Below are 26,864 nucleotides of genomic sequence, written 5' to 3'. Positions count from 1 at the left end.
ATTCATTGCCTCTAGAAAAACAAGAGTGGTGCAGTGCCGCGCCGCCGCGTGCCAAGACACATGACATCATATCCCTCTTCTGTGCACAAAGTTGTGAGCTCAGAGCACGAGCCTCCTCTCTTCTCTTCTTTTCATTGCGATGGGTACCGTGACCTCTTGACACACGCACACACCCCTTCCCTGTTCTCCAAGCTGCTGTTGCCATGGAAACCACCTGGGTTGAAATGGCAAAATGGACCTTCTTGTTTTTTTTTGTTCTCTTTTTTTGAAATGCTTCATTTTTCACCTTGTCAGCAGGTACCACAAAATGTCATTAAAGAAACAGTTGGTCCATTAAATGATTTTTAGCCCCATTCATTTACAATAATCACCGTTACATCTGTGCTTGCAATGCCTTGAAGTAGTGTGCTGCTCGACTGAAAAGCACAAATGTTGCCTGAGAGACGTCTATTCTGAAGCACCAACCAGTGAACCAAGATCTGTTTAAAAAAAAAGAAAAAAAGAAAGAAAATGTTGCTATCTGAGAGCTTACTCCCCTGAAAGTAAGTCTGAGATAACGCTGTGTGCGATAGAAAAGCTTCATTCCTGCCTGTCAGTGTTAAGGGGGGGTTAAGTGTGTCTGTGGCCAGGATCAGAGCAGAGCCAGGTCAAGATGGACGGAGGCCGAGAGTCTCCCCATCTGAGCTCTGTCAAACACTCGTAAAAACCATCCCTGCTTCACGGACACCGCCGTCACCATGGCAATAGTTAGATCTTCACACGGTGGGCCAATTGCAGTATTACACATAACAGGAAAGGAGGAGGGGAGGCTGTGTGCAGGCAGGGGGGGGGGGATGTGTGGCGAGGGAGGGATTTCAATATACCGTGTACAGTGAATGTATTGTAACGTGTGTCTGTTGTCAAGTGCTTTTAAATTATATTTTCGTATGTAATGTGGAGACCAATGTTTCCTTTTTGTACGGGGGAACAACAGGTTGTGAGCAGAGTGACTTGTAAACGATGTCAAACTGTCTTTCTATATAAAAGAGAAGCTGCTTAAGTGTAAAGATGAAATGACAATAATAAAAAAAACAATAAACCAACAAAAAAACCAGCAAAATAAAGTAAAAAGCTCTGTAGCTCAGACTGATGGTGGACTTCTTTCTTTTCTTTCTTCTCCAAAAATGAAGCACAACAGTTACTTCAATGCATTTAGACAAGCTTACTTTATTCATAAAGATTTTTGCAGTACACACTTAAAACCGTCGTCCAGACATTCTCACATGAAAAGGGCTGCGTCGGACATACACACACACACATACATTTTGCCTTGTGATTGCTGGGCATGTGCAATTTTTAAAGCCTGAACACAACACTGTCAGGGGGAGGGGAGGGGAGGGGGGGGGGTTACTCTGTGATGACAGAAAAATAGACAAGTAGTGGTATGAAGCCCTGTGGGGGGGAGGACACGTAGGAATGACATTCACTCATGAGGGCTGAACACGAAGCCATGACGTTTCACAGTTCTAACTTTTAAAACGTGGAAGTACGGAACAATAGAAGTGTCTGAAACCCGAGTGTCCTGCAGTCTGTTTGCCTTCGAACGTGGTGCCGGTGTCCCTCAGCCCGGCTTTTTTTTTTTCTTTCTTTCTTTTTCTTAAACCGAGCCATCGAAGAACTGAATAAAAGTGCACGCCAGGAAGTAAATCATCATTGGTCCATTATTCCTTTCATCACTAAAACATGAGGGAGGTAACAGTGAGGAGCAGGGTCACGACAGCAATTCACAGATCTCTCCACAAACTTATACTTATTTTCATATGTACAATACATTCAGAATAAAGCCTTATTTAGTGCAGATACATGGAAACATAGTGCTGTTTGTTTTTTGTTGTTGTTGTAGTTGTTGAAACCATCTGACGTCTTGTGTTGGTTAATCACCATCATACGTTCAGCAGCTTGGGAGAAATCAAAGATCACTTCCCAAGTCGAAAAGACAAAAAAAAAAAAAAAATCTCCACCACATCCTTCTTCGATTATACACCCCCACGCGCATATTCAGAGCTCTCATCGCAGTTACAATTAAAAAAAATGTTTCGTAATCTTTTCTCTGTCCTCCCACGATTTGAATCAGAATTAAAAGATGAAGTACTTTCTTGGCTGCCTCACCGTGAGAGAAATATTCAGGGTGGTGAAAGAACAGGGACATTAAGACAGTAAAATGCTTCTTTCTTCTCCTGCTACTCTTCACTCTTTTCGCTTTATCGACTGTAATTTTGTAGTGTGTTGTTTTGTAGTTGTTTTGATCACAGAATAAATGCATGCACTTTCAAGGGTGCTTTAGCAGAAAGATGAGCATGACAGAAAAGTAAAGGAGCTTGAGACTGTTCCAAAGTGTTAATGATCCTTTGACCCACTGTGCATTTGAAGTGAAAGCTACTCTACTAAATAAACACCTCAGTGGAGTAGCACAAACTCTTCTTCCTTCCAGAGAAGAACTACATTCTTTCTAACCTTTAAGATTGCCCGAAAAGTGCTAGTGATTGTATATTAACAAGACAACTTAACCGAACCCCAGTTAAAATGAACTAATAGCTGACGACACATTTACCCATACAGTGTGACAGAATTCTAGGTTTTTGCCCTCGGGGAGGGGGGGGAAAAAAACAAAAAAAAAACGACAAAAACCCTTCACTCGATCTGCTCGAAGTTGAGCACGTGGCCGTCAAAGTGCGTGAGGACGTGCCTCTCGAAGAGCTGCTGCTGGCAGTTGAGGGGGAACTGCTCGGAGCAGACGGGGCAGACCTTCCAGTGGCTTTCGACGTGCTGCTCGAAGCTGCGCTGCTCGAAGTGGGGCGGGAAGATCACCTCGCACAGTGGGCAGCGCTTGTGAACGTCGTTACTGGGAACAGGAAGTAAGACAAGGGTGAGACAGAAAGAAAAGAGATCAAGAGATCCAGTGCATGATATGAGGTGTAGTGATAACGTACGTGGACCCTCATACAGCAGATGTATTGATGCCAAGGCTGCCGCAGCAAAAACCCATGCAGATATACCTAACTGTTAAACCAGCTGTCAATTTTCAATACAATACTGACAGGCTGTGATTGGCTGACCCAAATTTGGTTTCAGACAACAATGCGGTGTTTTTGGCTTCCTCCACTGTCCACAGTGAGGTTATTATGACAATGAGTGTTACCTCCACATGATGATGCATTTCAGGAACTTTTAATTCCAGGTACTTTTGCTCATAAACTAAAAGGTTCCTGTGGTCCATTCAAATTTCAAATTTCAAATTCAAATTCAAATTCAAATTCAAATTCAAATTCATTCATCGTGGTCCATTGTTCTCTGTGTTTCCATAAACAACACCATGGGATGATGACACACTGACTGTTCACACACATTACGCACTTTCCCCAACTAACTGCAAGAAGCAACTGGCGCACTTTATTTTTAATGTATATTATTTTTTTTAAATTTCCTTATCAAAATTGCCGCTGTCCATTTTAGAATTATTGTCTCTCATGTATAACGAGGTTTTCATGGAAGTGACAATAAACTGAATTGATTGATGATGTAACATGAAGCACACAATTTTCATTTCTACATAATTATTTTCATTGAAATGTGCCGGTGTGTTTACACACATGTTCACAGAGCTGCTGTTTAACTGTTCATACATTTATTCATAATAAGCTTATTGTGTGATACCCAGAAATTTTGCATTACCACTATGATGTATTGTTTGGGTTTTATTGATGAGAACCTGTCCTTTAAACTGCACATCGATAAACTCGTTTCTAAGCTGAAATTGAAACTGGGTTTCTTTTTTTAAGAAATAAATCATGTTTTTCATTGCAAGTCAGAAAACATTTGATCACCAGAACATTTTTAACCCTTGTTGGACTATGGAGACCTGCTTTTTATGAACGCTCCTGATAGTTTTTAAAGAAATTGGATACTGTATACCACTGCGCTTTGCGTTTTATTACTGGTTGCAGCTATCGTCACCACTGTTCCTTATATGCTGTCGCACATTGTCCATCATTGTATGTCCGTAGACTCTCTCACTGGCTGACTTTTATTTATAAATCTATTCTTGGACTTCTGCCTACAGATTTGTATTTACACATGTGACAGACCTCAGCCGATATGGCCTGCGTTCTCAGGGCATCAGAGAGTCACAACTGAACTGGGCAAAAAGGCTTTTACATTTGTACCTGGAATGTGTGCAAAAGGACTTGAAATTGACACATCTTGTAACTCTGGGGGAATTCAAGGCAATTATAAAAGACAAAGAAATAAGCTCAATTGGATGTTGTGATTGTACTGTGTAATCATGTTTCCCACTCTTCTTTTCCTGTAGTGTGTGATCGTATTTTATTTGTGTCCTGTGTGTTTGGTGTAACCATCCATCTTGGCCAGGTCACTCTCGGAAAAGAGGTTTTAAAGAGGTTGATTGATTGATTGATTTACAGACTAAATTATTAACAGATTAATCAATTAAGTCATTGCCGCACCAATCAATAATGTAAATAATCATTAGCTGCAGCATTACAGTTATATAAATAGACAACTACCCGCTCTCTGGAGTCACTTAGCGGCTCTGCAGGTCTTTTCAGATCAGCCTGGTTTGGCTCACCACCAGCACACAAGATGCATGGAAGGAATCCCACCCCCACCATACTGCCGTCTGTTTCTAATCAATGCTTGTGTGTAATTTCTTCCCTTCTTTAAATATCCCGATTGTAAAAGTGAAGTTATTCTAACATTATTTTTTATGTCAGTGAGAGGGCATGCTACCTGGAGTCGAAGCAAAAGCTGCCCCTGGCTTCGCCGCGCCTGCTGGACTGATGATCACAGGACGGCTGAGCTCCATCCGCAACCTACGATGCACAGCGAGCACATTGTGAGAAGGAAGGTCATTATCTCCAGAGCTGTGTTATGTACGTACGCCAGCAAAACAAAAAAGGAGACGTGCTGACAGAATGATGTGAACCAGTGAAGATTAGTGTGTGTGTGTGCATGCATGTGCAGCTGGGTTTCTATTTAAAGATTACCACACCAGTCCCTGTTAGGTTTGCTCCCAAACAACCAAAGATATAATCCGCCACTAACTGATCTTAGGTCTGTCCCTATGCAAAATCTCCCCTAATTACTCTCTCCTGGCCCTTGTTATCTTCGCCTCTCTTGAGCTCTGAAGGAGTGACGTTAATTAGAGCTTTATGCAAATGAGTTCAAAGCTCCATCTTTTAAGGGCAGGCTGCATTTCCCTTTACTCATTGAGGAGGAGCACTCCAGAGACAGAGGCGAAATAGGCAGGGGGATTACCATGACAGGATTCATTGGCTGCAAAACATAAGGAAGGTTAGGAGAGAAAAGCTGTGATCAAAATTTATGCCGCTTAAAAAAAAAAAAAAAATCCAGATGTATTGCTGTACTGAGACAGGGTTAGGGTTACAAATTGGTGCTGAGATCAATTATGGTCTTGCAACTTATTGACAAAATCCTTTCAAGAAGACATACAGGAAACATGAAAACGAAACAGTATTATCAGCATGTGTAAAACCCATATTAATACAAATACTCCAATTAAGAATACCTGCCAGCTACCACCCTGTGTTTTAGTTTGGTGTGTGTGTGTGTGTGTGTGTGTGTGTGTGTATCTGCACATACACTCCGTGGCTCCTCTGGTGGGTGCTCCAGGCTCTCCGGGGGGCTCGTGCTGCGAGAGGGCTGGATGCAGACCACCTCCTGGTCCCAGCCCGGTGCCCCGGCTTCAGGGCTATGAGGTGAGATCGGGGGTGCGCACGGAGGGGCGCAGGGTGGGGCCTCGGGCGGCGGACGGGTCATATGCTCAGGAGACAGAGCAACGTCCACCCGGTCTAGAAAAACAGTAACTGTTATTATCCTGAGCAAAATGTTACTCAGAGAGAGAGAGGTCAAGCTAGAAATCCTCTCCTACCTCTTGTGGTGTCGGTGGAGTAGGGATTGCCGTACTGCAGCTCAGCGGGCCTCTGTGGCACCAGAGGCGGAGGGGAGGGGTCCTGGGGGTACGGCAGAGGGTAGCGGAGCACCATCGGCTGCCTGACCTCAGCACCCTGAACACCGGCCTCCTGCTCCCTCTGCCTGCACACGTAACGCTGCAGCTCCTGGAGGAGAGAGCACCCATCCCTGAGCATCATGGGACCTCCACAGGCTGAACCCAATATCAAGTCTTTAAAGGGACATTGTGTAACTTCGCCTGTTATCTATTCACGAAAATCGATTATTTGGTTCAAAAGTCTGTTTTTCATTAATCAGTAATCCCCCCCATCAACAAACTGAAGTGTTCCTTTCAGCTCTGAATGAGCCGTTCATATCATTCATATCTACATGGAGCGGGTAAGCTCGGTGCTGGCTGCCATGTCGTGTCGCCATGTTTTTACGTTCAGTGGCAGCGTGACGGTAGGAAACCACGGAAACTCACTGGAGACACCGGAGCTGTCGGCTCAGGTCGAGGTGGCGTCTGTGAAAAGTCACCACGGTAACGCAGTGAGGAGGAATGGAGCGTTACACTGATGCTGCATTCACCTGCAGTCGGGCAGACGGCCGTCGGTAACAAACCAGATGTCATTTTAGTCACAGAAGTCGAGAGAAAGCCGGTAAAACGTGGGTCAGGTAAACAATACCACATCGCCATGACAACATATTGTCACGTGTATTGTTTTGCCTCGTGCTGACGGACCACTTGTTTACATAGAGGCTTGTTTATGCCGTTACGTCTGCCCAATTTCACGTGAATGCAGCATGAAAAATACGATTGAGTTGTTTGCGATATACAACCGCAATGGTAGATGGGAGTAATTCCTACACAATGCACCTTTAAAGAGAAACCTATGAAAATATGAAGTGCATGGATGGCTGAATGGTGGATACGGCATATTGTCCACGGTTTTGAAACTGGCCTGGGATGTCCCTAAGTTTTCATTCATTTCTTCATGGCTTTTTTTTTTCATCTGACTCGCTGTTTTCTGTGTTTTTCTTTTCCAGTTATGTTTAAATTGAATTTTGTTTCATTTCCTTGGGTATTTTCACTATGGGCACAGAAGCACCATGATTATCTGTCTGAAGAGTGAGGGACTGAAGAGAGGAGCTGTGTGAAAGAAATTCAGTTTCCATGGCACATTTTCATTGTTAGGACCACACAGGGAGTGAGTACTTTAAGCTCAGAGTTAAGTTTCCCTCTACACTGTTACTGCCCTTTGTGATTATATCTGAAGCAAGAGCATTAGTACCCTACTCATTACTGTAATGGGTGTCAGACTCTGGCTCCCTCCGCTCTGGTGTTGCTGATAGAGGGACCCCCCCCCCTCCCTCCTCCCTCCCTCTCCCTCTCTTACCTCCCTCTCTTCACTATTCCCCCCTGGCCCCCTCTCTTGATGACTTCATTAGTGCGCTGCTATCAGGTTTAACATTTAAACCAGGGTTGGGAAGGTGAAACAGACACGTCGCGTGGCATTTGCACTGTCTAATGGCACTGTACCGCTGGGCGAAAGAAGCAAGTATAGATGTTTTAATTAGTGGGTAGTGGGGAGTCTGGAGAAGGGGAAGGAGAGCGCTCAGACACTGCACTTCAATGTGATGATATTTTTTTGTGGAATTCAATTGGGCCGACATTATCCACATACGGTGTGTGATTTCTACAGTCACAGAAGGACTTTTTTTTTTTATTTGGAGCTTTTTAAAAGTCAAACTAACCTTAATTTATTATTTTTTTAAAAACACAAAAATGCACTGTTTGAACTCTGAAGACACGATCCAGTGCTAACTTATTTATACACAGCTAATATCTGCTGCCATCATGTCGTGGTAGGAACGTGTCTCGTGCTTTACCTCCTGTAGCTGCTCCTTGTCTCTCAGAGCCTGGGCAAGGTTGCGTTTCAGCTCCGTCACCTCACTGGCTCGCTCCGCCATCTGCACCTAAAAAAAACACACACAACACAATGGAAATAAAACACAAACATCATTGAATGTCCCATCAAGTAACTGTATCCATTTCAATAACCAATCAGTAACCTATACAAAGCTTTTTTCTTAACATCAGTCCATTAAGTTTCTTAGTGTTGTGACATTTCCTTGTACTTTTACCGTCAGTCTATCAGGACACAGGGAGTTTTCTTTCCCCTCTGTGATGTCTGGTATATTTATTGAGCAACAAATGCTTGAACATTAAAAGTGCTAAACTGCGGCGCCCTGGGGGTCTGGTGGCGGAGGCTGAGGATCTGGTTTGTTGGATGTCATTTCACATCTCTTTCCCCCTCATTATCTCTCATCACTGCTCAGTCAGACGTCTAATAAAGACATAAAAAATGCAAAAGGAAAAAAAAACAAAACTAAATTGCTTGCTGACTGATTAGTGATAATGAAAGACAATCTCAAGAGGACTGTGATGTAATAAGATATTAGCTCAAGCTGTTTGATGTGCATATTACAGGAAAGTGCATAGGAAATCCTTTTAACGTCCCAGTGCTCCACATTATTAGCAAGGCAAAATGCAGAGTGTGAATAATAAAATATGCGGACTTGAAATGATTGAATTACTGAATTATTTTCATTATTGATTAACGTTGTTTATTCGATCAAATATCAGGAAAAATTCTCCTCACTAAAAAGCTGTTACTGGGGAATGTTTGTCAATCTGTTAATGTAACACTGAATCAATAATCAAAGTAGTGATTAATTTGGGAAACTAAAATCATTAGTGGCAGATTCATTCAGGAAACATTTTATCTTTCCTGGCGCTGATACGAGCCCCTTCCCTTTTTACTTGCTCCCAGGTTTGTGTTTCCACTCCACTGGTGTCACCTGATGAAGATGAATGTCGCCAAACATACGCACAGGCAAGTAAGTGAATGAATTAATGGGTGTCATTGGGTTTTATTTAAGCTGGAGCTGTGTCAAATGTGTGGTGTTTACTGTAAAACACACAGGCGAAGCCACAGAAACACAGACAGAACCACGGACTGTGTGCAGGGCGGACCGGAGCAGACCAGGGGATCGTAGTAAATCTCTTTCTCTCTAACAGGACTGACCCTGTGGGATAGTTTACATGACTAGTTGCCTGCTGGTCTCTTATTTCATCTCATTACAAAGGGTCCGACTCCCTCCTCTCCCGCGGCTTCTCTTTCTGCTTCATGTCTGTCTGTCTATCCGTCTTCTTTCACTCTTAAATTCTGTTAGCTTCTTTCGCCCGCCCCCCCACCATTCTCTTTCATCTCCTTTGTCCTCTCTCGCTCTCCCCCTCTTTCATAAATTTACGGCGCAGCATTAGAGGGTTAAGTTCAGGTGAAGGGAGTCGGCAACAGTGAATTTCTGTGCTGCCCCCTTCCCACTTGCTCTCTCTCTCTCCTCGTCTTATTCTCCTCTCCCTCGCTCCATCCACTGCGCGGGTGATGTAAACAGCCGTAAAGCATGGCGCTCTGCGGATGCCTCTCTTGTCAGTCTCCGGGGCCATTAAGAGCGGCTCGGGGCCCGGGCCACTCGCCTCAGACAGGAGACTCTATCAAAGACAGGGGGGAGAGCCTTATTTACAGCTCTGATAAACACACACTCACTGGTGGAGATTAAACGCTGGTAGGTACTTTGGCCGACGTTCGCACGCAAAACGCAAGCAGCAGCGCAAGTGCTTGTATTGCATCACACACACACACACACACATACCACACACAGTGACTCATGTGTGGCATTGACACAGCAGCTATGTGTTCATGCATGCAGTGACCTGGTTCTTCTGGTTAAATGCACCCTAAGGTAAACTGTTATGGATATTTGACAGTCTTAGGCCAAGTGTTATTGTGGGTTACGTTGCTAGTGGCTACTCATATACTCTCCATGAATAGTAAAACACATTTGTAGCTTGAGGTGCCCTACATGAAGTAGAAAATTACTCCACTGAAGCAAAATTCATCCAAAAACTAAAATTGCCACCCCATGGTTGTCTGCCTCCACTCCCGGTTCCAGGTTACATCCTTGTCATATGAAATATTACCCATGTTTAAAATGTTGTCATAATTCCTGTGTGAGTTATAGGTGAAAATGTTCCATCATAATAATCTTGACCAGAGGTCTTCAACAGGGGGTCCGTGACCCCTAGGGGGTCCGCAGAGGTGCTGCAGAGGGGTCATGAAACCTTTGGTTTGATACAATTTTGTTTTTTATTCTAAGCATAAATGTGGAAACAAAAAAAACAAACAATGTCAATTTGAATAGCTTGTATGCATGATTATCAGCCAATTGAAAGACACTGTTGATAGCATTGGTATCAGTTAACAAGGTCTGTTTATAAATGGCAGTGGCACGACCATGAATATACGAACCTGGGTATTAATTGAATAGCTGAGTATTGAATCCAGGGTATGTTTGTACATGGTAGGCTACTAGGCCTAGTTTAATATAATACACGATTTTATAAATATTTGGGGGTCCCTGCTTCATCTTCCATTAATTTGGGGGTCCTTGGCCTGAAAAACGTTGAAGACCCGTGATCTTGACCTTTGACCTCTGATGATCTAAATCGAACAATTTCATCCTCCAGTCAAAGTTTCTCATTTTGTAGCAATTTGTATCAATCAGAACACAGCTACAAACCGACCAATCAGGATACAACAAGCTTAAAAACCAACCAATCAAAATGAGGCTGCCAATCAACGAACAAATCAGAACATAGCTACAAATCAACCATTAAGGCTAATCAATAGTGAAAGTGATAATAAGTTAAGGCCCTAACTTTGCCCAATTACAGCACTGTGCTCATAAACACCTATACCCACACTGGAGCATGTGTGTTGCTTTAACCTATATTTACACAGGAAATGATTTGCTGAGTGTGTGTGTGCAGGGGGGGGGGGTCAGTAGCTGCCTTGCTCCTGGGCTCACACCCACCTGCTGATCACTGGGAGAGTGTTACCTCATATTTCTGGCCAACAACTCTTACGGGAGTTCAGCCAACATCAACACAGTCACATCTCTCTGGGCTTTGAGGTATATTGTGTACTGTATGTGTCTGTGTGTAGGTGTGTGCCTCACTCTGAACCGCTCCTCCTCATTGGCCAGCCGCTGTTTGAGCGTTTCGTTGATGGCGCACTGCTCCCTCCACTTCTCCTCCATCATCGCCAGCTCTTCCTCCACCGAGCGCGTCTGTTCCTTCTCCGCCTCCCCCATGTTCCTCGCCTCCGCCTCCAGCAGCACCTGCTCCTCCAGATCATCCCTCTCCTCCTCCAGATCATCCCTCTCCTCCTCCAGATCATCCCTCTCCTCCTCCAGATCATCCCTCTCCTCCTCCAGATCATCCCTCTCCTCCTCCAGATCATCCCCTTCCTCCTCCGCCTTGGGTTCACTTTCCGCCTCCGTGATCTCATCGCTGTCCTCGCTCTCCTCACTCTCCTCGCTCTCCGCGCTCGGCCTCTCGTTCTCCACCTCCACCCAGCTCGTCATCCTCAGGCTCTCCTCCGGCAGGCTCTCCTTCTTCTCCTCTTTTTCTTTCTCTTCATCTTCATCCTCGTCCTTCTGGTTCGCCTCCGCCTCGCCCTCTGCCTCGACCCTCTCCTCCTGCATGGTCTGTCTCTGCATGTCCTCAGTGTCTGTGCTGATGTGTGTGTCAATGTACATTGACTCCCTGTTTTGGAGATCTGGGGTGATTGTCATCTCAGCCGCTTCTTGTAGGACTGCAGTCACTATGTTCCCTGGAGAGAAACACAGCAGAAACACACAATCAGCTGGATATCCCCTGCTTTGATTACAGTAATAATATTCCCTAAAAAGTCCTAATTATGGATATTTCAGTATAATCATCTTAGCCTTGGAAACAGTGGGAAAGCACAGTTATCTCATCAAAGCTTTGTCATTAACTGTTTGGATGTTACATTAGGTCATTGACGTCACTCATCAACTCTCTGCTTTAATTTATTCCCTATTTCCAAGAATCTGCAGCAACTTGTTTTAAGATGTGCATGTTGATATGTTTGATTGATTGATTTATTCGTCCATTTGACAAAACATAAAACATATACACGAACAAATCAATAATTCATGATCAATATGAGCGAAAGGGCGTAGGCAGAAGCAAAGCTTATTAATGCCGACCCTGTTTACAGGAAGAAAGATTACAAAAACAAAACAACATTGTGAGAAGATTAGCCTACACCCAAAAAGTAGAGTAAGTAAAGGAAATAGTATCAAAACAAAACAAGCAGAACCATCGTTTTAATAATAATAATGAACTTACTTTAACCTAGTGTCAAATATTTATTCAATACATTGATTTTAAACATCCTTTTAAATTGGGTACTACTGTAGTTGAACATGATTTTAATTCATTGTCAAGGCTATTCCATAAATTTACTCCAATAACAGATATGCATTTGCCTTTAGTATTTGTCCTTGCTTTTGGTTTGTTTAAAATGCAGGTCCCCCTGAGGTCATACTGGGACTCTCTAGTTGAGAACAGCTCCTGTATGCAGGGTGGAGGTAGTAGTAGTTGTTTAATGTCTTATAAGTTATTACAGCAGTGTTTAAATTGACCAGGTCTTCAAATTTCAATGCATTGGTACTGATGAAGAGCGGATTGGTTGGTGCTAGGTAATCCTTATGATGTATAATTCTAATGGCTTTCTTTTGCAGTATGAAGATAGGATTGGTAATTGTTTCATATGTGTTTCCCCATACCTCAACACAATAGGTAAGGAAGTATGAGGGAACAGTGCAGTATGTAGAGTGAGTTGAGGTGAAAATGAGCAACAGCGATGGCCTGAGTTTTGTTCAGCCATATCCCTTACAGTGAAATTATGTCTTGTAACTGCAAAGCATTAAAATCAACTGGGGGTGGGGGGGTGCTACTACAGTATTGGAGCCTGTTGTATACATGCATACCTGCTGTGGGTGACTCTGGGCTGGGGGTCAGTGGCTCCTGTGTCGTCTCAGTGGATGCGTTTCTCTTTGGCTCCTGCACACAGACACGCGGCAACGACAACAACACATCAACATAATAGAATTTCCAGTCGTTGAGGTGTTAATCAACTCACTATTACTCACCCCCTGTGATTCAGTTGTGTTCAGCTTAGCAACCTGCCTGCGGAGGCGCTGACACTCACGGTACTTCTCCTTGTAGTGCTCGGCCGCCATGTGAAGACGCAGCTTCAGCTCCTCCACCTCCCTCTGCAGCTCCGCCTCCGCCTCGGACACCACCATCATGCTGGGTGTCACCTCCCCACTGGTCCCAACACCCTGAAATAGAGAAGGAAGTGTGACAAGATGCATGATTTGATGAAAGGCGATAGGATTACTCCTCTTCTACACTTCTTTATAAAGTTAAACATCAAATTTAGAAAGAGGTGCTCTCTGGCTGTCTCTCCTTCGTTTCTCACTGCTCCTTGAATAACAATTGAAAAAGTAAAAATTCTTCAGCTAACGAGGTTAGGGGTCTGGACACTGACCACTTCCTTCTGTGCAGTGCTCCTCATGCGGTCTAACTGGCTCTCCATGCGTTGGCACTCGGCCTGCGCGTCGGCTAGACTGGCACGGAGCTTGTCAGCCTCCAGTCGGGCGCGGTACAGCTCAGTCATGGTGTGGTCACGGGCGCTGGCTGAGTCACGGAGCTCTGAAGCCAGCAGGGAGGCCTGCTGCCGGGACGCCTGCAGCTGCTCCTCAGCCTGACGGAGCTGCTCACGCACACGGGCCAGCTCTGCCTAAAGACATGTAAAAAAAAAAAAGTCAAATGTATGTAAAGATGAACTGATTTTGCTGAAAGGGTGCATTGATATAGGTACAGTTAAGTAGATATGAAATAGTTTAGGGTTTTTTTTGTAAAAAAAGAAAATTAAAACAGTTCAATACAAAAAATAATAATAACAATGCAACTCCTGAATGAAAGGGGGCAGAAAGAAGCCAACTTATGTTGTTTAACCCTTTTTTCAAGAAATCCTTTCACAAATTAGATAATATGTGTATCAAAGCACAAAAGGAGAAGGAAAAAATAGAATAAAATAAATTAAAATAATGCCAGACCGTCTACTGCCTCCATGTTCTGTTTCATACTGAGGATGGCAGATGAAGACAGCACCACTGCACTTTGTTTCAGATCAAATGTCTTTTCTGCTGCTGTAATGATTGTGGATATGTGTGATATGTATTATGCACTAAATGCCCTTCTCTGGACATTAATGTAATGTAATATGCACATTTGCACTAGTTTTGCGTCAGTGTTAAGCTGCTCTAAACGATATCCTGTTGTTATCATAAATGTGTTATTATGACAATAAAGTATCTAAAATTCTAAGTTTCTAAGACCAGCCATCTACTCATCATCCTAGTAAATTCCTAGGTCTTAATAAAAATTTGTTTAATATCATATCAACTTCTATTTTTACAACTTTTAAACATACAAATAAATGTAGATGTGCACACAGGAACATAGGCAAATGATTTATTAGGCTACTTGTGTTTGTACTTTGGCAGTCTATGTATGTGATGCACACAACAACCAGTGTTACCTTGTCGGCCTTATGCGCCAGCAGCTCTTTCTCCAGGCTGTCCCGCTGGGCAACACAGGCTCTGAGCCGGTCCAGCTCCTCCTGGAACTGGGCAATGGTCACTTCCCTGTTCAGCTCCACTGCTTTCAACATCTGCAGCTCGGCACTCAGCTTAGTGTTCTCCAGCTCGGTGCTGCGCAGGTGAGCCTGAACACGTGACAGCAAAAGGGGAAAAGAGACAAAAAGAAAAGGGCTTTGTTGGTCAAAAAAAATGATCTTCTCCATTCATCCAGCCTCTCAGATATTATATCAAGAGCTGTCTCCAAACCTTGTAGAGATCTCGCTCATCCTTCTCGTTCTTCAGATGACTCTCCAGACTGTCCCTCTCCGCTGTCAGCTTCTTCAGTCGATCACGCAGGCTGGGAGGGAAATAATGAAAACAAAATTTAAGAAGCTGGATCATCACAGTTTGATTTCAAGCCACAGATGGAATGTCAAGGAATGTCCACCTAAAATGACAGTAACATCTGTTTCTCCATGCCAGATGTAATCTTCCCCAGTGGGCAAGTGCTTTGGCAACATTTTGTACGTGTGTGGTTGTGTGTGCACATGAGAATATTAGCAGGGGGGGGTGAAGAGAAAGCTGTTATAATTTAATGCTTAAATAACATATTTTATCATGTGAAACTCTTTCCTGAAACCAGTGTGTGACTGATGCCGATTCCGTGCCATGGCTATTTTTGAGGCTCTGGTTTGAGCTTTCTATTATTTAGCCTGCTGCATGTACAAAAGTAGAAGGATGAAGATGTGGAGGAAGCAGAAGGCCGGCGAGAAATCCTCTCCAAAAGCAGTTATGTAAACAGTCCCGTCCACACGGAGACGGATGATTGATGGCCGAGCGCTCTCCGCTCACCAATCCAGCTCCGTCTCCTTTTGCAGGCCTCTCTGGGTGACTCCCAGCAGGTCCTCCTCCAGCTGGCGAACCCGGTCCGTGGCCTCCGTCAGCCTTCTCCTCACCTCCTCCCTCTCTTCTGACAGGCCCTGCGACGAGCGCAGCAGCTCCTGCGGGACGGGGGGAGACAGCTGTGGATCACACACTGACCGCTGCTGCAGCCGTTCGCGGCAGCTCAACTGCAGAGCGAGCTGAAGCATGCCCAAAGATGACAGAGGAGGTAAACAGGAGCTTATGCAAGAGTCATGATTCATCATCACTGATGGTAATATTTCATGTGATGCATGACATGTGCATGAGAACTTGCACATCCACACTTACATACTTGTTGTTGCACTACTATAGTATATGTTTTTATGTTTCATGTGTAACATATTGACCATTGATACCTATACACAATGGCCACTTTATTAGGTGAAGCCATATTAAACTGTTGTAGTCTACAACGGCTAATTATAAATTACAATAAACAGTCATGAATGCATAAAGCGCTTATTATTTAAAGCTCCTAAAATTCATTCATAATGTCTTCTTTTTCTTACTTCATTTTCAGTTGCACCTTTTCTGAACTGCGTATTTCTAGTTAACTAGGTATCAATTGTTCGTTTCCCCTCTGGGGATCTTGGAAGTCTTTTCGCATCAATCACAAATTACCAGTTACAAATTATGATCTGTGAACTTTTTGATGGCTTCCAAATACGCAGTCTGTATTTGCTGTATAATGTCAAACGGTCTTGGACGAACACACAGCTGCACTGCAGGGTGAATGCGTGTGGGAACAGCCTGCTGAGTAGTCAACTCTTAACCCTCTATGGTACGCATTATGATGCCATTGGGGGGAAAATGTTTGTTGTTGAGTGTTTTTATGTCTCAAAATAGACTAAATAAACATAATCTAAAGAAACTTTTTAGAAATTATTATTTTTTGGAGGTTTTGGAGATTTGTTGCCTGCAGGCAACATTGTACCATAACGGTGCATGAGTGAAAGTGTACCATTGTGAAACAACCCATTGAAATGAATGACTCAAAGAGTCTAAGCGTATTTCTTTGAAGAATAAGTAATTATAATTGCATTTTACAGTAAATTCTATCTTATACTGTTCTAGAAACACCAGTCTCTGTAAACTTTCACCTCCACTGACCTCATCCTCATCTCAATTCTCACTCTAAACTTCCTCCTCATCATCATGATAACCTGAAGTTAAAATTACTGCAACCAAAATCAAATTATTTTAAGGATCAAAACAAAATTATGATGAATTATATGTTTTTGAACATTATATTTACACCTAAACACACACAACCATAATCCCATGCTGCAATGTTGATTCCATAATGGTTCACTTCAGGCAACAGGTACATTTGAACAAGTTTCCATTATTTAATAAGCAAATAAATTGCATGGAACTTTTAAAAGTAAAACTGCAAGGGATGCATTGTGGAGATGTGACAGGCCAAAAATCGGTGTGTTGCCTGAGGGCAACACGGTACCATAGAGGGTTAAAAAAAGAAACACACAAATTCCTGTTGTCCCAAAACAGATCCTGAGGTCTGTTTACTCCAATGAGGTGTGTCTTCTTAGGAAATGCCTTGTTGTTTGAACCTGATGCAAATCAGCAGAGTAGGACATTAAATCACTCACGACTAATATTGGTTGTGTCAGAACAACATACCTCTGCACACATCGTCCTCTCTATTTGTAGCTTACACACACGCACACATGCACTCGGGAGGGCGGACACGTAGCCATACAGTCAAGGACATATGGAGACAGACAGGTAGCACATAGTGCAGCCATCAATCCGCAACAGATAGAAAAGTGCACATGCACATTCTCAGGCCTGTCTCCCTCTGGGCTTGGCTCTGCGTAGATTACTGTATGATTTTTACGGCTGGCGTTTGGGAAGCACTTTAGCAGTGCATAAAGACCTTATAAAAAGTGTAGTCGTAAAATTAGCAGCCACAAAATATGTACTTATGTTTTCATGTTAAACTCAAAGGATATTTTCATCAGCGTGGCATGAGCGAACGCACCTACTATAAATGCTCTACAAAAGACACACACACCTACTCACTGAAGTCGTATATCTGCAGATGGACATGCCTGTTGAATGAAAAGCAGCACGGTAATAACAGTGTGTGTGTGTATTGCCACGTAATTTATGGCGATTTTGTCCTTCGTAAAAAAAAAAAGAGAGAGAGAGAGCAGCAGCGGACTAACTCAAAGCAGCCTGCTGTCGCTCTGAGCTCGGACCTGAGAGCTGCACTAGGGGGCGATAAGAGACTGGATTCAAACTCCCACAACTCTTGGCGAGTTTCAGCGGTTCACCTCTCCACTTCCTCGGCCAGTCAACACCCCCCCCCCCCTCCCCCACACACTTCTCTGCTTTCATTGGGCTTTAGGCGTGTGTGCCAAGCTACTGCTTATCAAATGAGCAACTCGTAAAACACTAAAATCTGAAATCTGACTCATCCCAGTGAACGGGTGAGAGAAAAAGAAGATTAAATCAATATGGAGCATTACTCAATCTCCTTATTGAATCTTGACAGAGGTTGTTAAATATCACTGTATCCACCTCGCTCGAACAAAATAAATTATTCACGCGTCATGCCAATAAACTAACCCTGAACCAAAACCAGTGAACATTGAGAGAGAGAGAGAGAGAGACGGGGACGGGGAGACGACAGACAGTGAGAAAGCAGTGGCCACTGAATCGCGTGACTGAGTGGTGTTTGTCCCTGAGGCTGGGCAGGGCTCTCTTTTTTTTTCAGGCAGGCGGTTTTGCGGACTACCCTCCTCTCATTCCACACACAGACTAAAAGGGTTTGCAAGCGGGTGGCATAATGAGTGTGTTTGTGTGTGTGAGTATGTGTGTGCGCGCGCGAGCTTGTGCATGTGTGAATGCACATTAGAGGGGCCCTGTGGTGTGGAGCCCGAATGTGAGAGTTGAGTGTGAGAATGAAGGAGGTGGGGGGGGAGGTGGTGGGGGCAGTTTGTGCATGTGTATGAGCGTGCGTGCGTGCGCGCGCGTGTGTTTGTGTGTTTGACGTCATGTTTGTTCACTCTGTGGTCGCGATGGCACCGTCCCTGACGCCAGATGCCCGAGAAAACTGCGTCCCAATTCCGTTCTGGCCCACTGAGTCAGGTCGTTAAAGAAGGAGAGAAAGACTGGCATGCACATACACACACATACACACACACACACGTACACACTCGCTGTGGCTCTTTGTGCGTCTCTAAAAACAGGGACACAGATTATTCATAAATTCTGGCTTTTGAAGTTTTCAGACCTGTGATCACTGGTGAGGAACCGGCTCCACACACATGTGCAAATAGAGGCTAACCGTCGCTGCACACGCTCACCCTGCACATGCACACAAACTACCTCACCTTTCATTTCAATGTTGCGCAAACTGCTTCTGATAACAACAACTTTTTTTTTTTTAGATGCATGTTAACTAAATCAAGCCACCCTGGCTCCTCGTGTTACCACTGATTATGTGTTGCTGGGGTTGCAAAATTCCAACAATTTTCAAAGTTAGAAACTTCCCTAGGAAATAACGTGAATATATGGGAATAAACGTGAATAAATGGGAATAAATCTGAAATTTACAAAATTGAAGGTTGGCCCTTAACAGGGAACTTAAATATAGTTGGGGAAAATATATTGTAGCATAATCCTGGCTAAAACAACCAGATTTAATGCAAGTGCACTTGAATATCTATGCTATTCCTCAATCACATGCACACAGTGGGGGGGGGGGGGGGGGTAATATTTAATATAATATTTTACTCAACATTCATGTTTTTGTTGTTCAGTAAAAGAATTGATTGTTCATACAAGAATTAAAACTTGATAAAGTTCTACTAACAAATAAATCTGTTGTTGAAATGTCATGTTTTTTAATTGTATTATTTTGCATGGATGTCTGCTTATGATAAAACAAAATATTTACATTTATGTTTGGATATGATAGGTTGTTTAAATTACCCCCAATTTCCAGTTAATTCCCATAATTCCCATGGAAGGTTTCCAATTTGGAATATTTCCAAAATTCCCCAACTTAACTTCCCGTGGAAAGTTTCTGGAAATTTTCCACCCCTTTGCAACCCTATGTGTTGCAGACTGTGTGTGTGCATGCCGTCTCTCCTCATGCATCCCTATCTTCCCTCTCGTCATCTGGTTTCCTCCCTCTGACCTGGTTGTGTGTCCGCAGCAGGCAGCATGTCTCCCTCTCCTGCTCGCGCTCCCTGGCCAGTCGCTTCTGCTCCTCCTGCAGCTGCTGCTTCTCCTCCTGCAGGAGCCGCATGGCCATCAGCAGCTCCCTGCGCTCCTGCTGCGCCTCCTCCACTCGCTAGAACGCAGGAGAAAAGTTGATGAGAATTGCACCTGCATATTAAAGACTTTGGTGTGCAAGTGATCTGGTTTTCGTAATTATCTTGTCCTGTCAAGAGATAATGATTTAAAAAATATTATATAATGAATATTTTTTTTGTTTTGTATGACACACTGTGTCTCATTTTCATGGAAGCTTTGAAGGACAATAATGTAATAGTTTATTAATTCCAAATAGAGGAAATGTGTCCTCTGCTTTTCCCCCTGCTCCCTGAGGTCAGAGGTCATGGTCATGGTCTAGACCAGCGCCTGTGAATCTGATAGGGATCAAGCACATTGCTATAAAATCTTTTATTGGGGATCAAACCACAGAAAGATGGAAAACTGAGAGAGCAGTGTTGGTCCTGTGTGGCCTACCTCCAGCAGGCCTGTCTTGGTGGTGACGACCAGTATGTCTGAGTTACTGTCGTCCTCGGTGACGGTCAGCAGCTCCTCCGTGGGCGTTGCTGACCTGAACTGGAATGGCGTGCTGGCTCCTCTGATGTCACCAGCATGTGTGACGTAACAGAACTGGTAAAACTCTCCGTCAGATTTCGGTACGTAATACCCTGGGGTTGCAAAGACATGACAGAGTGTTAAATTGTTGACAATTGTTTGTCTGTAATTTGATTTAATGTTAAATTTGTGACTTTGTATCTGTTTCAGAAGCATTTAAATTTAGTATCTACAGCTGTTCTGGTTTAAAATGGAGAGAAACTACTACACTGGATGAAAAGCAGCCAGCACTGTCCCTTTCATAGAGCCCTGCAGGAGTAAATTATTCACCAGTGACCAGACAACACTGAACATTTTGATAGGTAGCACATCATTTATATATGCTAACATTTCAAATAGCCAAAGCTACGCTGAGAGCTCGCTGGAGAACAGTGCTGACGTGTAAGGCCTGGTTCTGCGGGCCGGAGGAGTAAGTACAGAACATCCGCCAGGCAGCCAACTGGTTTTACTGACTACTGACACACCACAGCATGCTCTCATATTTTCACTGTGTAATATCTGACCATTCCAGGCCCAGTAAAACCAGTTTGCAGGCCCTCAATGTGTATGTGTGTGTGTGTGTGGTTTGAGAGGTGCTCGGGTCCCAGGCCGCCGTTTGCGGCTGTGTTCCCTTATTAAATAAAAGTGCTGGTTTTTATATGTGCTGTAAAATGGAGGAGTTACTTTGGACTACACTGAGTCTGTATAGTGGTTTACATAGTGTGTCTGTATGTGCATGTGTGTGTGTGTGTGTGTACCTTGAAACACAACAGTCCTGTGCACAGTACTTCCTGGTTCATAGTTTTCAGGCATGGGAGACCAAAGGAAGGTGTAATAATCCCTGGCTGTGCTCCAACCCACCTGAAAGGGCATTATAAACAAAACTGAACATGTTGATCCACCAGAAAAAATAGTTCCTGCCTGGACAGCGTAAAGCAACGGGTTATTATGTTGTAAAATCACAAGTATCAAACTAATTACCTTAACATATATGATTAGAAGGTTAATAGCATTTCATCTTTTTGTTACCGTCTCATTCTTCAACAACACAGACATAAAGGAATCTGGAGGATTACATACAATGTTCAAGGCAAGAATGGAAACATTTAAAAGCCTGCCCCCTCATTCTTCCACACACCTCCTCCTCCCCCTCGCTTCCTGCCCCTTTTGGGCTCACAAAAAAAAAAGAAAAAAAAAAAAGAGGGGCAGTGTAGGTGTGAGATTGGGGCGGGAAAAGCTGGGGTGTACATAGCTTTGTGTGGAAGAGCACACATGCGCAGACTCGTGAGACGGCAGAGAACGTCCTACGTGGTAATGAGGAAAGGGGTTGAGGTTGAGGGAGGGGGAGACGGGGGAAGAAAAGGTGAAAATTTTACACAAAATGGCAAGGGAGATGTAATTCCATGAATTTCATGTGTTGTTAGGTGACAGATGATGAAAGTGAGTTGTGAACATCATAACTCATGTCCTGCGTCGTAAATCTGTCACGCACAACCACACACTCTCCCCTTTTTGGGCTGCTCGTGTACATACACACAAACACGCGCGCGCACACACACACACACACACACACACACTTCGTTTCAAGTCACACATCACATGTTTGTGACATTACATAACTGCGCTACAGCTGTGGATAACTGAACCACCTGTGGCACTATGGGATTTTTTTTTTTTGCATCTAAGAAAATGAAAGGAAAAGTGGCACGAGAGAAAAACCTTGTCATTCAGACAGATGTACAGTCAGTTTAGGCAAAATGATAAATAGATGCATAATACACTTTTTTTTAATTCAATAACCATTCAATGATATGTAATAATAAAGATTCTTACTGAGTTGGAATGGTTCTTCAGAAAAGAAGTCTTTACTATAGCTACTTTCATAAAAAGTGCCTGGACACTAAGAAAAAGTGAATTGTTTAGTCTGTACTCTGATGATTTTGTTTGTCTAAATATGAAATGTGTCTTGTAAGCCCTTATATAGGCTGGACACCTTTATTGGTGTCTTAAATAAATAAATAAATAAATAAATAAATATAAATTCATTCATTCATTCATTCATACAGTTAGATATGTAGATACAACAACAATTAAACCAACAATCTAATGAATTTCAATCCAGGAGAAAACAAAAGAGGTCAATATGTGACAAAGCAATTGGAAGCTTCACACAGTGACAGTAAATCAACTGTGCTACTCAAAACATTTGTCAAAACTTCAGGTTAGATAATGCAGTTGCATGAAACATAATTGCAGCGTTTACCTTATCAGCCCATTACATTGTGCATAATACTATGCAAGTAAATTGTAATAGTCAGTATGGAAACCAGGCCAAGAACATTCCTTCCACCTCCAGCAGCATCTCAGTGAGAGGCTTGGCTCGCTGTGGACTGCTGCCAAGTTTGCTTGTGTGCTCACGTGTATTTGCTTAAGACACAGGAGACATAAATAATTTTTCTAATTGCAGAGTGAAGATGACTGACAGTCAGTTAGGTATGGTGTAGCATTCCAACATGGGAGTGATGTTATAAAATAATCACAGGCAAAGCAGCTATCAATCACGCAGTCAAGGTGTGAGGGAACAGCACGATGACACTTTAATTATACCCTCACACAACGGGTTTCTCCCTGTCGACCCAACAAACATGCCACAACCGAAAAAACCTCCAGAGGGCTTTTTCTTTCTTTTTTTTTAGGGAGTTGTGTGTGTGCACAAGTGGTATGTGTGTAACAATGTGTTCAATTCTATTTGGGACAAAAATGTGTCACCGTGCTGGAAAACAAAAGAAAACCTGACAAGCTTGATTTGAGTGTACACTCTTTGTGTTTACTGTGTATACAATGCATGTACAATGCCGTTTGAGAGCACCGCTAGCTAGGAGCAAGTTTGTTTTACTGGGATCCTTATTGTTGTCCTATGAACAGTATCAGCCACTAGGTGGTGTCTGTGCACAACTCAAACCAAAAGTGTCTGTCTGAGCAGCCTGAGTCATCCTCACCCAGAGTCAGCTGGATTGCTCAGTGTCTCTCTGTCTCAGGTAACGCCTATAGATGTGAAGGTAAGTGAGGGGGAGGGGGGGATGCTCACTCCCTGACTCACCTCCCACACAGGTTTTTGCCTCTGGGAGACAAAAAGGAGTCATCAAAGACAAACATTTGCATCAATGCTGATCATCGGTGCTGGGTGACAAAGTCAAAGCTAATCAATCATTTATAATAATACAGCAACAACCTGTTGATTCTGACATCTTCGCTTCCGAACACTCAAGGCAAAACAGAAAAACGATGTGCCGTGTCAGCTCATTTCCTGTTATGATTAATGCGAATGACTGTCATCTAGAAAAACACACATAAATAACTCGACCGTTTTGCCCTAATTAAAAAAAGTATCAATTAACACGCAAGTATAATTTGTTTATCCTCGTAACACACACACTGACGCTGCCAATATTTTGACAGAATTAAATAAGATCCAATATCGCCCTACAAAGACAGACATCTACGTAAAAGGGATTAAGGAAGTGTAGTCTGCTTGTTCCCTGACATGAAGCACTAACCATCAAACAGGTTTCATTAGCACGGATTACAACAATTAAATTTTCCAATTGACTTTTTCCAAATAAACCCAGCATCTTTATTCTTTTTTAATTGAGCTGGTGGATTTGAAGTCAGTTCTTAAACAACGATAAAATGTTTGTCTTTTGCCTTTACGAGACATTAAGTTTCCTAGTTCACATTTCCTGTTAATTACGTGTGAGATTTGATGGCCTTGATAAAAGAGTGCAGCTGAGGGGGAGGTTGGGTTTGCAGGAAGCAGAGAAAAAGACTGATGGAAAGTCAGAGGGGAACGAACAAGTGAAGTGGGTCCTAATAAGAATCAGAGCGGTTCATAAAGAGCACCAAATGTTTGCCCCCCAGCGAGACCTACTGTAACCAGCCCACCATGTACACTCTTCCTCTTTCTGCATGCGGAGCAACCACACCAAAGCTTGCGGTGAGGTTTTAGGCATGTAGTGAAGAGCTGGGGCATTAGTGTCAAGGCGGATGTATGTGTTAATGTGCCAAACTCAAACCTATGGGCAATTAATAAAACGCTAACACATAATCCATGTCAAAAACACGTATGTAATGGGCTGGGAAAAGCTCCAATGTCTAAGTGTCTCTTTGTAATTTCAGTGATTCAGATTAAAGTCCTGAATTGATTATGCTTGGCTATGTCTTTGAAGGATGATCTGAGTAATAGCAGCTGCAACATTTGTGTGTGTGTGTGTGTGTGTGTGTGTGTGTGTGTGTGTGTGTGTGCGCTCGTATTGTACCTTAAAGATGCCCACCCAGTCTTTGGGGTAGGGTGTTATGTAGGGGGTCAGGGTGTAGCGACACTCCAGGGGCGCCTGGGGCAGGAAACTCTTCCCCACATTCTGGAAGATGACGTGGGCGAAGTTGGACGTTTCCATGACGCTGACGCTGCTGCCCGGCGACGAGTCCACCACCTGGAACGACGACATTGTATCCTATTGGTCACTTCATTTGTCTGCAGGGGGGAAGAGCAGCAGAGGAAAGAGACATTCAACGAAGGAAATACATACATAACTTTTCCTCCGAGTCATGCACAAAGTCAGAAGCTGTTCATTTTAATAAAAACAAATAAAGTTTGTGTTCTTGAATCAGCTCAGTGAACATGTACAGGTGAAGTCAACAGCTAAGCAGAGGTCTTCTGATGTGTGTCTACACAGATATGGTGAATAAGATGCATATCAACGTTCATTTAGTGGAGCAAAGCTGCAGCCACTTGTACTCAATAATCTCTCTTTTAATTTGTGGCATTTACTTAGCACAGATAAGCACAGAAGACTTTTGTTGTCCGACTTCAGCCTTCAAGGCTCGGCCTTAAAACAGCAACAAGTGATGGGAGAGGCTCTGTCCTTCTAAGGGAACAAAACACTCTTCTCCACTGTCCTTCTGTAACCCACAAGTTGTCTGGAGGAGAGCAAAATGGATGAGTGGATTAAAGATTTTCAACGCCGAACACTGAGAATTAAGGGTATTTTATTATAGTGTGGGTAGCAGACTTTTTACTTCGGGGGGAATTCCATTACTTTTCTTGTCAAAACGAATTTACTAGTCATGGTGAGCCTGCGAAAACAGTTGTGTGCTTTGTCCAGTGATAGTGATGTCATGGTGAGTAAAGAACGTGGGCTTTGAACAGGAAGTGACAGTCTAAGGTTTTCTGCAGCATGATACATGGAAAGTCAGGATGTCTCTGTGTCGTCATTTTCATCCTTCATTCTGAATTTGTCTCTTTAAGTCTCTAAAGGTAAAATTATCAACAAAAAAATCTTCTATTCTTCTTATCAAAGATGAATAACAACCTGATGTAGCTAATCTGGGTGGAAGCTACAGTGTGCCCTTTAACTGAGACACCACCACATCACACACAGGACCTTACAGCAAGACAGCTGACTTGAAACTGCTTAAACTACGCCTTTGTTTTGATGATAGTGAGCAGACGAGGGGGGGGAACACCAGTGCTAAATGTGTCTAGCCGCTAGCAAGTGATGAAGCCTGCTTCGCATCACTGTCCTGGGTGACAACAGGGCTAAAGAAAACAACAAAACGATCCTGCTACCCTACATTTCCCCACATGTGACCCACACCGTGGACTCCTGACTCAGATATAAACGCATGTGAAAGTCATAACTGAGGCTCGATTCAGCAAAAACCAGCCCACATGGCACTGTCTGCACAACTGAGACACAGCCACAAAACACTTAGCAGATGCACAACACACAGCTCTGACATGTAAAATCCTGACTCAGTTAGCCGGAGGATAATCTTATTTACGGCAGCTAAGGCAGCTAACATTAGCTTGCGAACAGGCCATGTCGTGTCAAGTCACTAGCTAAGCTAAACACTGTCTTAGAGAAACAACAGACGGAGTGACAGACGTTCATTTCGCGTGAAATTGAAAGAGTAGCCCTTTCACCTGCAAAGAAGAGTGACTGTCTGCCGGACAGGCCGATGTTTTTGCCACTGTCCCCGTTGTTGTCAAAGCTCTGACGATGATGCGTCTCCTCCTGAAAGAGCAGATGATGCTGAACTTCCGGGATGCTGAGCAGCGCTGAGGATGCTGAGGATGCTCAGGAGGAGACGAGGGTAGATGTGGTCTCTAACACTGAAGAGGGCTCTGTCAGTATATGTGATAGGATTAATTTGAAAAATCAAATCTTTATTTTTCTCCATATGGCTTAAAACAATTCCACAAGTGTAAGTAAGTGTAAAAAGTAGTTGTATTGTTTTCAAGTTATCTGTTTTCACCACTGCAAAGCAAATAACATATTGCAAAGTTAGTTTTGTGATTATTTAATCTATTGATTTTGCAACAATACGACAGTGTGAAGTGAATACTGTACAGACAGTAGCGGCTAAAGGGCATTAACTAATAAAAGCACAGGATGTCCCGCCTTTGCTTTATTCCCATTGGCTGTTGAAGCTGACCAAGCGCTGTGATTGGTGCAAATCCCGCTCAGTCATAACAGTTCGGTTTGGCTTTC

General features: G+C 43.3%; 1 protein-coding gene across 3 annotated transcripts; it reads right to left on the bottom strand.

Moving 5' to 3' along the window:
* Positions 1 to 1,325: 1,325 nt before the first annotated feature.
* On the bottom strand, positions 1,326 to 26,425 carry tax1bp1a (Tax1 (human T-cell leukemia virus type I) binding protein 1a). Of its 3 annotated transcripts, none has more exons than XM_083981705.1 (17): positions 26,297 to 26,425; positions 24,630 to 24,844; positions 21,072 to 21,174; positions 20,197 to 20,387; positions 19,643 to 19,798; positions 15,403 to 15,551; positions 14,818 to 14,908; positions 14,511 to 14,696; positions 13,455 to 13,706; positions 13,054 to 13,245; positions 12,892 to 12,964; positions 11,050 to 11,705; positions 7,858 to 7,944; positions 5,948 to 6,134; positions 5,659 to 5,867; positions 4,786 to 4,868; positions 1,326 to 2,881 (listed from the first exon to the last, which is right to left on the bottom strand). In XM_083981705.1, the coding sequence occupies exons 2-17, from the start codon at positions 24,816 to 24,818 to the stop codon at positions 2,671 to 2,673; spliced, it is 3,015 nt and encodes a 1,004-aa protein (XP_083837831.1). In that variant the 5' UTR covers positions 24,819 to 24,844; positions 26,297 to 26,425; the 3' UTR covers positions 1,326 to 2,670. The 3 variants fall into 3 exon arrangements, with proteins under 3 accessions (XP_083837831.1, XP_083837832.1, XP_083837833.1); XM_083981706.1 differs by having other exon boundaries at positions 24,630 to 24,803; positions 26,297 to 26,334; XM_083981707.1 differs by lacking the exon at positions 4,786 to 4,868 and having other exon boundaries at positions 2,799 to 2,881.
* Between the last annotated feature and the right edge of the window lie 439 nt (positions 26,426 to 26,864).

This window comes from Trachurus trachurus (assembly GCF_905171665.1).
Source record: "Trachurus trachurus genome assembly, chromosome: 11".
Lineage (NCBI taxonomy): Eukaryota > Metazoa > Chordata > Actinopteri > Carangiformes > Carangidae > Trachurus > Trachurus trachurus.
The sequence above is the reverse complement of the archived record's forward strand: the minus strand, read 5'-3'. Positions and strand labels throughout refer to the sequence as shown.